At 41.6% G+C, this 13,827-nt stretch overlaps 1 protein-coding gene across 5 annotated transcripts in view; it reads left to right on the plus strand.

Moving 5' to 3' along the window:
- The window catches only part of FRAS1 (Fraser extracellular matrix complex subunit 1), a 453,697-nt gene that overhangs the window by 255,486 nt on the left and 184,384 nt on the right, over positions 1-13,827 (plus strand). For 4 of the 5 annotated variants that reach the window (XM_031664538.1, XM_031664536.1, XM_031664537.1 and 1 more), the window contains 4 exons: positions 3,215-3,367; positions 3,601-3,747; positions 9,590-9,736; positions 12,506-12,646. In XM_031664538.1, the coding sequence (XP_031520398.1) occupies positions 3,215-3,367; positions 3,601-3,747; positions 9,590-9,736; positions 12,506-12,646 (588 nt within the window). The remainder of the gene's footprint in view (positions 1-3,214; positions 3,368-3,600; positions 3,748-9,589; positions 9,737-12,505; positions 12,647-13,827) is intronic. The other variant, XM_031664539.1, reaches the window with a different exon arrangement.

A 13,827-nucleotide genomic window follows, 5' to 3' on the forward strand; every position in this document is an offset into this window, starting at 1 on the left:
GCTGTTTGTAGAGAAAAGTTTTTAGGACAGTGGGCAATGGAGAGCATGGTTGGAAGTTGAGGTTGAAAAGAGAGATAGGAGAAAATAGGGAATAATACTGAAAATTGGATCAAGAATATAGGTGTAGGCATTAGCCATTTTATCATGGGAGAAGGGAGGAAATGAAATAAAAACAGGAATAGATAGGTGTTTTGAGGTTGAAAGGAATGAATCCAGGATGCTCTGCCTAATGATGTAGATGAGATCACCTGGGAAGACGAATGGATGGGTAGAGTAGGGTAGTGACTTCAGAAGAGTAATAAGGGTTTAAAAGCACTGCTGGGTGAGGGGGAAGGAATGTCCACAATCTGGCTCCAGTTTCCTTTAGAATATTTAACACACGTTACACTCCTTATTTAAACAGAGATCCCAAGATCAGATAAATCCATAAATACTTATTTGTTGTACCCACAAAATACTACAGGGGTCTGCTTACTTTCTCTTGAAAGCATCCCCTGGGTGATTATTCTTTTATGTTTCTCTAATTGCATGCTAGAGAAAGCATCTGTTAGATGCAACTAGTCTTTAGACCACTGAACACCTGCAGATCTTGTTGATGCTTGCCCAAGTTCAGAAAGCTCTGGAAGAAACTGCTTTAAAGAGGATAGGCCATAACTTTTCAAATAACGGAGCCTTGAATCTGTAGTGTTTCCTAGGTTTCCAATCCTAACATTTACCCGCTTGTTAAGGTAATCATAAAACAGTATCACCTTCATTTGCTCTTGCAACTTTTGAAGGTTTTTAAATTTCCCTTTGCACAACTGGGATTGTGCTCCTGGCACGGTAAGGAAGGCATAGGGAAGAGAGAACAAAGGGCTTGGCATTATGTGGAAGCCATACACCAAATCTGGGGAAAGTAGCCGCCTTCTCATATTTCCTTCAATACAGTCATAATTTCCTTTGTAGTTTAACTGAAGGGCTGAAATGAGGATTCATTTGGCTTTCAGGATATCATGAATTGTTCCTAATATTGGCAAAAGGCTGCTTGTAATTTGTAACTCCCAAAGTTCAGAGAAAGGTTGGGGACTGTTAATTTGTATGCTGCCAAAAGAATCAGCGTTTTTGAGTCAGACTCCTGTGGCTTCACTTCTGGGATGACTATGAAGGTCCTCTGAAGGGTTCTCATGTGGATGAGTGGGCACTGGACATGAAAGGGAGATCTGCTTCATGTGCAGGGAACGCATCCAGATGATCAACAGTTAGGATCACCAACAGTGTACAGAGAAAGACCTGTTTTTAACAGATTTCAGCGGCAGGAATCTGTTTTACCAGCATGGATTTCGCTAGAAATCACAGTCTCTACTACAAGCCTTGAGATGAAACAAGACATTTTGAGGCCATGGGTGGTGCATTAGCGAGTACAAAGAAATGCTTTGAATCCTACAGGGGAAGATGGGAAGGCCCCATAACCAGAACTCTTTCTTTTCTTTTTTCTAGATCTTACTCCTTTTTCATTTTAGGTGGGTAAATTGAGATTTGTGGGTTTTCTCCTGCCTTTGGGATAAAAGATGATAAATGGGACTTAAAGGGTAATTACCACTTGAAAGCAGGAAGTTTTCACCTACAAAGGAAGCTGAACACAATCAAGTTCTTTATTAAAGAATGACTATTATGTGAATGAGAACAAGAGACAGTGCTGTCTGGACAAAATAATTTGTTTTATAGCTTTAATCCCAACTGGCATTACAGAGCTACTATGTACTATGTATTGGGTCATAAAAATGACTTTTCAACTCACAACTCTTTTTCATAACTTTATCTCTACTTAAAGACCAAAATTTTCCAGCAACTCAATCCAATTATTTACTCACCCCTGTCCATTCATACTGAAGGCTGAGACTGGTATACTGACTCTGGAAGGCCAAACCTGTGAGAAGGAGCCTTGCGGAGGGCTTAGGAGCCCTGTTGATGCAGGATTTTTCTCAGCTTCTTTGCCGGACTCATGGCAGTGGCGCCTCATCTACTCAGCCTGCTGTGCTCAGCCCTTTGTGGGAGAAACATGTGAGTTAGTGAATGCAGGATCTGGCTGGCCTCTCCGGGCACTGACACAACAGCCAGCGCCATGGGGGGCCTGCAGCCAAACCAGGCATGTCACCTCAAGGGAAACGTGGTGGCACCCAGGTGAGGGTGCCCATGACCCTGAAGCCCCAGACGGGGTGTTATAGTGCTCTTTTAGTTTCGCCATCTGCAGTCTGACAGATGGTGGTGTGTTAGCAGCTCATGTGGCCTCTTGCCTTGTTGCTGAGGCAGTTGCCCTCTGCTGGTGAGGGCAAAGGGCTGGTGTGACAGCCTTTTCTGGGTACTGGCACTTGGTGGGCCCCAAGCTCTTGTCCAGTGTTGAAGAAGAATGGGGTTACACAGAAAATTGAATGATGGTAAAAGTGGAGAATTTTATTGAGTGATGAAAACATTTCTCAGAAGAGAGGGGAGCTGGAGAGGGGACGAGAAGGACAGGTCGTCTTCCCCCAAAATCAGGTTGTCTCTTCCCCAAAGTCAGGCTGTCTCCCCTCTACTGACTGAGTCTGGGGTCTTTATGGGCACAGGATGGGGCTGGGGCATGCCATAGGTAGTTTTGGAAAAAGCAACATTCAGTTGGTAAAAAGGCATGATTCAGAAAGAACCAATTGGGAGAGGGTGGGCAAAGAGGAATAGAAGTTCTTACTTTGGACTTTCTGTCACGAGTTTCAGACTGTTTTTTGTTGTTGTTGTTTTATGGTGAAGATGGGGTTTCACCAAGGACCCTCCCTGTCTTCTTAGAAATTCTCTGCCTCCTGCCTCTATTACTGTGAAGGGGATGGGGGAAGCTGCACTCCAGTCTCAGACCCCCAGGGGAGATATTAATAGTATTGATCTTACTGCTTCTGTTAGTCAGGAAGTTCTCTCTATACTCCTAGCAAGTATCTATCACGTGGCACCCCCGTATCTAAAGGTCATTCCATTGGAAAGGGATGAAAACTCAGTCACTGTGCTGGGCCTGGCCATTTGCTAAAAACCTCAAACACACAATTTGTACAGGTCCCAAGCTTCTACTTTACTGATATACACTGCCTTTGGGCTACTCTCCAGCTGTCAGCTGCAGTGTTTGTAATTGAAATCTCTTCTGCCCTTTGTGCAGTGATGAGACTTTGTGCTCATGAGCACCCGTGCCTTCTCTCTGCTCCCCTTCCCCTTCCAGACTGCCATCCTCTGTGCCAGCACTGTGCAGCTGATCTCCACAACACCGAGAGCATCTGCCTGAGGTGCCACAATGCCCGCTACCTGCTGCTCGGGGACCACTGTGTTCCTGACTGCCCTTCAGGGTACTATGCAGAGAGAGGAGCTTGTAAAAGTGAGTAAGTGCTGGACTCAGGAGCTGGAGCTGCCACCCGAGATTCTCTTCGGGCAGTAGCTGGGAAGGCTTGACCTTTCCTAAGAGAGAGTGGAGGCGGGAAGTATGCCATGGGACTGTAAACCAGACCTGCCAATGTTCTCAATGTTGGGATTTTATTACCCACACTTGGGATGCTGCTTGGAAGAGAATCTGACATCACAGTTTCTGTTGTGTCTCTTTTTCCTCTGCAGAATGTCACTCCTCCTGCAGAACCTGCCAGGGCAGAGGACCTTTCTCCTGCTCCTCATGTGACACCAACCTCGTGCTGTCCCACACTGGCACCTGCAGCACCACCTGCTTCCCTGGGCACTATCTTGATGATAATCATGTTTGCCAGCGTAGGTTTTTCCAATGAACCTTCTCTCCTTTCCTTCCTTTCCTGCCTTTCTGAAGCCATTGAAAGAAATGTGAGGTTCTTACTTCCATCTTCTCACCTGGTAGCCTTTATTTTTATAAAAGGAAGAAAACCAATCTACAAAGGCAATAAGGTTGCCATTAACAGATTATAGCTCAGATATCGGCCTAATCGAAAGTGCTGGGCTTGGCGGTAGGGTCTCCTCTGTAAGTGCCAGCTGTGTGATCTTGGGCAGTTATTTAACTTCTCTGTCCAGGTTATCTCATTTAAAAAATAAAAGTGTTAGTTTGTTTCATCTTTATAATTTTTCTCAGCAATCCTATTCTATGACCGTAGGCAGAGAGTGGAACTTGCTCTAGTACACAGTCAGTGGACTAAGCACTTCTCTGGATTGAATTTGTTTTGTACATGTATTTGTGAATATTGACAGTGTATAGGCTTTGCATGCTGGAAATATTCCATTTCTGCCTAAACAGTAGTTATTTGGACTTGTATGGGAGTTACTTATATAGATGTCTTATTTCTCAAGTAAGTCAGAATACGATTAATTACCTTGAGTCAGGCACAAACAAAGAGTTAGGATATTCTATTAGGGAATGGGTAAATCTCTCTGAAAAAAAAATAAGATATCCTTCACAGATGAAGGAACATTTATGATGGGCTGATGCTGCTTATTTTATCTCAGGTACCAAAGTGTCATTTGCAAAAATGAAAAATTGTTATACTTTTGAAAATGACAGTTAACGAATACAGTGGTGATATTTCAGTTGTGTGTTCTAGGGATACCATGCTGAAGGAGTTGTGGAGTAGTGGTTAGGAGAGTGGGCTCTAGAGTCAGAGAATTGAAGTTCAAATCCTAATTGCTACTTAGAGCTTTATGACCTTGAACAAGCCAATTAACCACTAGGCCTCAGTTTCGTTTCTTTTTTTTTTTTTTTTTTTGTAAAAGGAAGATTTATATAATAGTACCTACATCCTATTGTTGTTACATTTAATATAGACCATAGTGGAGAATAAGTTGTCAGAATTAATTAACCATTGTTTTGTTTTTATCATCATCATCTAAAATGAGAGTCAAATAAAGTAGTAAAGATATTTCTATTTTATAGATAGGATGATAGATATTACTGTTAGTTTATTGAGATCCTTGCAAAGCTTTGCATTAGTTATATGGAACTCACCCTGTTGCATCATCTGTGGAGGTACTGGAGATCTAAAAACAAATTTTTTTGGACCAGTGGGAAGATTGCTTTTGTAACAAAAACTTTGCTTTGTATATATCAACTGTCTGCCAGAATCTGTAGATTCTGTAATACAAGAGACAGGAATGAAATACTTCCATGTTCTATTCAAGAGCAAGAGAGTCTTGGTGGAGAACTAGTGACTTAGATTTATGAAGCTCTTCACAGCAGTGGAATCACAGAAATAAAAGTTCAAAAGAAAAAATAGAATCCATTGTATGAAGTACAGGTAACAAAAATACATTGCATTGAAATAGTTCTCTTCTGGGAAGTTTTTGTCTTGGTGCAGGGTGGCCTCTGCACAAACACATTTGCTATCATCCCATGTAAATAGAATTTCATAGAATATTTCAGTTGGATTAAGAATTTCCTAAGTTTAGTCCTTAAATTTCATTCTAAGATTGAAAAAGTATGCTCCTACGTTGGGATATTTGAGTTTCTAATAGGTTAAAAAAACAAACAAACAAACAAAAAGCCAAAAACAGCCTGACCAACATGGTGAAACCCCATCTCTACTAAAAATACAAAAAAAGTAGCAGAGCATGGTGGTGCACACCTGTAATTCCAGTTACTCAGGGGGTGCTGAGGCAGGTGAATCGCTTGAACCTGGGAGGCAGAGGCTGCAGTGAGCTGAAATCACGCCATTGCACTCCAGCCTGGGTGACAGAGCAAGACTCGGTCTCAAAGAAAAAAAAAATTCAACAATGTTCTATTCTAATACTCATAATTACAGACAATTATAAGCCTGCCAATTTTAGAAATTCTGCAATAAGGGCTTTTGAGGAAATGTAATCAGTATTAAGGGATATTAAGGGAGGCATTCATAACCAAATTATTGAAGGAAGTAAGGACTGGAGAGCTTTCTAGATATTGTAGTTACAGGAATCTTTCGAGAGGATGTACTATTAATTGAATTAAAAAATCTAAGGGTCACCAGTTGCGGTAGGAACTTTAAAAAAGAGATGATAGGTAAGGTTCTGAGTTCTTGAAACCATAGTGCTTTGGTATTAGAGGAGAATTCCAGAGTTACTCAAGCCAATCTTGCACCAGTGCAGAGACTCTTTCTCACTCACCTCCACAGACTTCCACAGAAGAAAGCCGGTTCCACTGCTGGGGAGCTGGAGTTGTTGGACAGTTGTTTTTAATTGGCCCTAGAACTTGCCTCCAAAGTGATATGGAATAAGCTTCCTCCTTCATTCGCACGATTACTTTCCAAAGTTTGAAATTAACTATCACTCCCCACTTGGGTATCTCTGTGCCATGTAGACCTAGAGACAATGGAGTATTGAAGCAGGAGTGAATGACCATTTCTTAGACCTACAGCAGAAAACAGGTCTGTTTAAGAAGGTAATTGAACCCCTACACTGTGAGGTCCCTCACTGCTTACAGCACATCACAGATGTGATGGTTACTGGACATCCCAGCTTCCCTCACTGGTTTCTGGTGCACTCTGCCACCTTTTTCACCATCCTCCTGCATTTGCTATAGGGGTCACTGACCTCAGAGAACTGCCCCTGCTACTCCAGGTGTGGCCACACTAAGATGTCTGCGTCAGGACTAGTAAGTACTTTGTGGGGTCCGAATGTAATACCATGGAAGCTGAGAACCCGAGGGACGTTGGTGCCTACAGAACTGCTCGGTGTCAGACAGGGTCAGCCATTTACTCATTACTTTGGAAAGGGTAAGAGGAAGAAGTCATGGAAGCCACCTGTTTCTCAATGTGACACTACCATGTCCCTCCAAATCCTCCATAAAGTCTTCCAGCAATCCAAAATGCTCAGCATGAATCCATTTCTTTTAGAAGTGAGTGAAGGGGCTGAGGTATACATTAGGGTTCCAAGGGGGAATGAGTACTCTGTGGAAAGATTCAGGCCAGGCACAGTGGCTCACACCTATAATCCCAGCACTTTGGGAGGGCATGATGGGAGGATCATTTGAGGCCAGGAGTTTGAGACCAGCCTGGGCAAAAAAGTGAGATCCTGTCTCTAGAAAAAGTTAAAAAATAAGCTGGACATGGTGGCATGTGCCTGTGGACCCAGCAATATGGGAATCTGAAGCGGGAGGATTGCTTGAGCCCAGGAGGTAGAGGCTACAGTGAGCTGTGTTCATGCCACCACACTCCAGCCTGGGGGACAGGGTGACAGAGTGAGAACTGTCTCAAAAAAGAAGAAAAAAGATTCAGGAACACAGAGGCAGGTGGAAGTAAGTCATAGGAGACCCTCAGACACTAGGACAAGGAATTGGCCTTGACCTATGGCTGGGAAACTGGCATTCGGGGACCTCATTTTGCAGCTCTATGTCAAGAAAGGAGGAGCGGCTGACCTTACGTTGCATATCACATTTTTAGTTACTATCAAGCCTGTTATTGACTAAAAATCTTAGATATTTTTTCCATAGCAACTGCTTTCTAAGCAGGTCTTCTTCATTCTGTATTTGTACAGTTGGTTTTAGAACATAAATGCGGGACTTTTCTTAGAGTTCTGCTTATTTCACTTGATTACTGTAGGTTCATTATTTCTACTGGTTAAAGTAACTGAACTGTTGTTCCTCCAGCCGGTGAAACTTAACTATTTCCTATATAGGTGCATGTGGTGTATTTAAATATTATTGACATGGTTTCTTTGTTTCCATTAAAGTCATGGATAAAAATATTGATCAAGTAAGAATTTAAGGCTTGATTAATGTGATACTCTACTGTGGAAACTATTTTTATCAATTATAAAGATTTGCTGATCACATTTTGAGTATGCTTTTCAACCACCTTCAAATCCACTTACAACTAGTAGGTCTTACTTCATTTTTGTATTCACAAGTTTATTTTTGGAATCTCTATCAAACTCTTTGCCAAAATTAAGATACACCATGCATAAAAATTCTAGGAAAAAAAAAAGGATAAAAATTTGGTCTCACCTAAGCTTACAACAGTTAAAATATTCTTTTCTAATTATTGAAAATAATTAGAACTGAAAATCCAGTCTAGAATTTTCCCAGGACCTTAAATTGCCAATATACATATTCTAATGAATGTTTTATAGCAATGTCTTTCTTTGTAGGTGAAACAATAGCATGTGTTTTTTTTTTCTTTTTTTTTTTTCAGGGAGGTAGTTTTCTTGCACTGTGCCATATACTTTGATATCATATAGATCTAAAACTCACTGGGTTTCTCTGTGAACTTTTCCTCTGACACATACTTAGGGAAGATTTCCGAAAGAGACAGAAATGCTGGTGGTTGTATATATCTTATGCAATATCTAGCTTTATTTCATTTATGTAGCAAGTGTTTATTGAACACCTATAATATGACAGATAACAAGCTAGGTGATGACTAACATTACAATGAACAAAACAGACCTACTATTTGCTTTCTTGAAGTTTGCTGCCTAAAAGATACAAATGTTAATCAAATAATCACTCAAATGGAAATTGCTATATGAAATTTGCATGAAAAACATGTACAGGATGCTGTAATGGAAGGTCGGTTTTAGAATAGAAAGTTAACAACAGTCCCAGAAGAGACTGAAGAATGAGTAAGAGTTAAAGACTCAGAGATTATATTAAGAGGATTCAAATATACATGTTATAATAGGATTTCCATGTGGAGAGAATGGAGGGAATGGTAGAAGAGTAATATTTGCAGAAATGATGGCTGGAAATTGTCCAGGATTGAAAAACGACATTGAGTTTGAAGGCGAAAGTGTACTCTGAAACCTGAGCTGTATGAATTTTAAAAGCCACTCTGGTAGATGCGTGGAAAATAGATTGCAAGGGGGTCAGAGCGGAGATGGAGAAACCAATTAGGAGGCTGTGATAGTAGTTCAGCATGGGATGATGATGGCTTAGAAATATTGGCATTTGTGGATATGGAAAAAAGTAAAAAGTTCTGAGAGTTATATTGGAGTTTGAATAAATAGGATCCAGTGAATAATTGGATTAGAAGTCGGGGAAAGAGAGGTGTCAAGATAGACTCCGAGGTTTCTGGCATGAAAAACTATGTCGATGGAGAAATGCCAGTTGTTAAATGAGGGATGATGGAAGCATGACCAGATTAGGGGATCATCCCTGAATGTCAGAGTTACGTGGCTAGCTTCTAAGAGTTGTAACTAGGCAAATCAATCAACCAGTTCACCTTCAAGTCCTTTGCATCTTAAAGTAGGGGGTTTCCCAAGCTCCCCAATAAAGTTGGTGCCTAATTTTAATGTTGGCATCACACAAAAACCTGAATCTACATTATGAACTAAAGGAAGCTTGATTCCTGAAGAAGTAAGGTTTAAGTTCTGAATTGTAATTCCAGGGATCTTAGAGTAAGCATAAATTCTGTTGCTGAATCACAGAACAATTTGGATATGGGATTTCCATTCTTGGGTTTGCAATTTATATTCTTTGTAAAATAAGATTACCCTTTTCTATTTTGGAAACTAATATTTTCTGTTTTTGTTGATCACAGGGGAGGGCTATGAGCCATAACGAAATGTGGAGCAGGTTGGAGCAAGGCTTCGTTCCTATGTAACATCTGTCTAGGTTTGATCAGTGCTTCAGTATTTGCAATTGTAATCATCTGGTCATTTTCTTTTCCTGTCTGCTCAGCATGCAACACACACTGTGGAAGCTGTGATTCACAGGCCAGCTGTACCTCCTGCCGAGATCCAAACAAGGTTCTGCTCTTTGGGGAATGTCAGTACGAGAGCTGTGCCCCACAGTACTATCTTGACTTCTCCACCAACACGTGCAAAGGTAAAGCTCTTCCTGAACTGTGTAACGATTCTTTTACTCAGTGATACCCCTTTACTACTGATGTCTAGTTTTCCATATTGAGAAAACACCAGTCATCATATATTTTGACAGTCTCTGATGATAGCAACAATTGTGTGTGTATGTATATATTCATTTATTCACTCCTTGATTTACTTATTAAGCGTATATTTTGAGCACCTTCTTGTGTCAGACATTGTGCCACATTTTGATAACAAGACCAGAGGTGGCAAATTGTAAATCCTCAGGTTATATTTGGCCCATAGACATGTTTTCTTTGGTCTGCCTAATGTTTCAATGCTTTAAAATCTTTAATTATTCACCTTTTAAAAATCAGAAGATTTCACATACAAAAATTGAGATTTTCAAGTGTTGTTGTTTTTTTTAACCAGAAGCTCTAGTAGTGTTGGATATGCATCCCGACAGTGCAACTATAGGTTGAAACAGTGTAGCTGTAGTCCCTGCTGGATGGAGAAGGATCTCTTCAGTTCATCAGTCCCCACCATTCCCTTTCTATCACACAAGGCCTACTCTGAAGATACATTACTTTCCTGGGCTGTAGGTGTTTGCATTTACAACTCTAGATTGCTGCCTCTAAGCTTGATGAGGTCAGGAGTCATGTCTGATGTGTTCATTTCTGCTTAACATACTTAAATGAGTGAAGACATAGTCCCTGTATTCAAGGAAATTTATAGGGAGATAATGTCAAATGCCAAGTGCCTTTTTCTTTGCTCTTCAGTAGTTGGAATTCTTGGGGCTGATGCTCTTTGAATGGTAGTGCTCAGCAAGAGGAAAAGCAGGGGTAAAGAACAGGTTTTACTTGCTCCTGTCTGTTTCCTCATTGCTGCCTCCTTCCACATTTCTCTCTATCCTTCTGATTCTGGTAGAGAAGCTAGAGCTTAGATATGGTGGTCAAACATCTGTCAAGTAAACTTAGGATGCTGTAAGGTTCTGCAAAATTACACACTTTCCATTCCAAGAAATTCTACTTGGTTGTCAACTTAGGTGGTCTGCTGTGTTCAAGACCACAGAGGTTTTTTCCTTTCTTTTTTTTTTTTTTTTTTTTGACTTCTAACCAGTAGCTGTCAGTTTGTGGTGAAAAACAAGATTATCACAAATCCACCCCATTATAGATGATTTCATAACTATGCTGGCAGTTTTCAAGGCTCTGTTTTAGTCATTTTCCCTCAGGACTGATTCAGCCAAATAAAGGAATAGGATTAACTTTGTAAATCTTCTTGGAAGCACGTGTGCTGTCTTGCATATTTACCTGATTTCCTTGGGACTTAGAAATATTCTATCAAGGAAGAGAAAAGGTAACTATGAGAGGTTTCTCCAGTTTCTTAGCAGAAATGGAAGGTGAGATCCAGGGTGGCCCTGAATGGAGATAGGTTCTCTAAGAGAAACAGTTCAGCAGCAAAAGTTTATTGAGTTGTTACTGTATGCCAGGCACTGTGCTAAATTATTGAATTTCATTATTTCATTTTATTCTTCACAATGGCTTTATGAAATGGGTACTATTCTCACCCATGTTTTACAGGTGAGAAACCAAGGATAATATAGATAAAAACATTATTGTAGGATAATACAGATAAAAAGTAGCAAAGTCATGACCTGAATACAGATTTACCTTTCTTCAGAACCCATGCACTTAACTGTGCTATCCCATCCCATCTTCCATGCATGTAGCACTTCCCTTACCAGCTACAACACTGGCTTTCAAACATGAGTTTTCTGACTGCATCAGAATTGCCTGGGCCATTAAAAGCAACAGCAACAGCAACAACTATAATATTCACAATAACAAGTACAGCAGCAACATGTTTTCCCTTGCCCTATCCCAATCCCTGAGACTCTGATTTGATAAATCTGATGTTGAGCCTAATCCATATTTTTAACAACCCCCCTGGATTATTTGCATGCACATTCAAGGTTAGACCCCTCTAGAACATAAGCTCCTTGATGACAAGTTCTACACCTACCACCTTTATATTGCCCCCTCCTGCTGTTCAGTGACTATCCCATAGGTGCTTATGGAGCAAATTAACATGTAATTGAGTCCGTTCTAATGCCTAAATGAGATCTTCTATTGTTTTAGCAACCTCTTTCTTTCTGGACAGGACCTTTATGCCCCATATAATTCTGACATCATTGGTTCTTTCTGTCATTTTGGTCAATGCCTGGTTTTGAGAGATAGAAACTCATGCAACTGGTGTTATTGGTGGCAGCAGATGCATTCTTAGTTGAGTCTCTGACATCTCTTTACCTATTGAGCATTGAGTACTTGGAAGAAGTCAGGGTTAGCTGAAAACTGCCGGCATAGTTATGAAATCATTTATAATGGGGTGGAATTGTGATAATCTTGTTTTTCACCACAAACTGACAGGTTTGTGGGGCAAGTTGGCCACTCCCTGAGGCAGGTTTTGCCTGAAGACTTGATGTGGCACAGGGATAAAGAATTAAGACCAGAGTAATCTGGTTTCTCAGCAGCCCTGCTGACAAGCAGGCTCGGCACAAGCATGGAGTGTTCCTTGTACATGTCCGTGTTTAACATAATTAGGGAACACTTAAAGCTCAGAGAAGCATTCAGGCTACTACAAGTGGAAACCTCGTTTGAGTCTGCTTATCTGACATCTCTTACATTGTCCTTATTTTACTCCTTGCGGCTGCAAACAGACTCCTCATAAATGAATTGCTGGGTCTGAGGATGGACAGAAAGGAAGATAGTCTAATGCAGACTTTCTTTTTTAGAGTGTGATTGGAGCTGCAGTGCCTGCAGTGGGCCCCTGAAAACAGACTGCCTGCAGTGCATGGATGGCTACATTCTCCAGGATGGGGCCTGCGTGGAGCAGTGCCGGTCATCATTTTACCAGGACTCGGGGCTCTGCAAGAGTAAGTGTGTAGAGGCCCTGCTCTGTGTTCAGCCATACCTTGGCCGCCTCCAGTTTGTACTCTTTTCAGAAGGAAACTGTGGCAAGTTTCCCCTTCTGGCTTTTTACCCAGTTTCTGATTTCTTTCCTAAGAGCTATCTTTGTTATTGTCAACATTTCCCCTTTTCATCTTCCATGCCCTAATAACACATTTGCTAAAATTTGAGGGCAATATGGGAATCTTGGGCATATAGGACCACACAAACAGGTATGTGTTAGCTGTTACTTTCAGATTTTCTTAAAAATTGAACAGTCAGGTTCTCCAGGTGGGAAGGTGTTTGTACCCTAGGCATTTGGGCACACGGGAAGACCCGATGATTTCACTCACTGACCCCTTCAACCCTCTCTATTCCATATAGCTCACAATCATCTCTCTCTGGCCTAGTATCCCTTTTAGCCTCAACTGAACACTACAAAATTCTCAGACCCTGAAATTCCCCTCAAAAGTGCACAGATGGCCGGGCGCGGTGGCTCAAGCCTGTAATCCCAGCACTTTGGGAGGCCAAGACGGGTGGATCACGAGGTCAGGAGGTCAAGACCATCCTGGCTAACACGGTGAAACCCCGTCTCTACTAAAATATATAAAAAACTAGCCGGGCGAGGTGGCGGGCGCCTGTAGTCCCAGCTACTGGGGAGGCTGAGGCAGGAGAATGGCGTAAACCCGGGAGGCAGAGCTTGCAGTGAGCCGAGATCCGGCCACTGCACTCCAGCCTGGGCGACAGAGCAAGACTCCGTCTCAAAAAAAAAAAAAAAAAGTGCACAGATGGCATTCCTAGGAGTATTCCTGGGGGACTGAAAACTGACTTGATGGACTTGATGAACCACAAAAGGTCAACACTTCAGCAAAACGGTATTGAGAGCCAAGGACTAATGATAATAATAATAGTTGCTTAGGCCAGGAATGGTGGCTCACATCTGCAATCCCAACACTTTGGGAGGTGGAGGGAGATGGATCACCTGAGGTCAGGAGTTCGAGACCAGCCTGACCAACATGGAGAAACCCCATCTCTACTAAAAATACAAAATTAGCCGAGCATGGTGGCACATGCCTGTAATCCCAGCTACTCAGGAAGGCTAAGCCAGGAGAATCACTTGAATCCGGGAGGCGGAGGTTGCGTTGAGCCGAGATTGTGCCACTGCACT

Source organism: Papio anubis, chromosome 3 (assembly GCF_008728515.1).
Source record: "Papio anubis isolate 15944 chromosome 3, Panubis1.0, whole genome shotgun sequence".
Classification (NCBI taxonomy): Eukaryota; Metazoa; Chordata; class Mammalia; order Primates; family Cercopithecidae; genus Papio; species Papio anubis.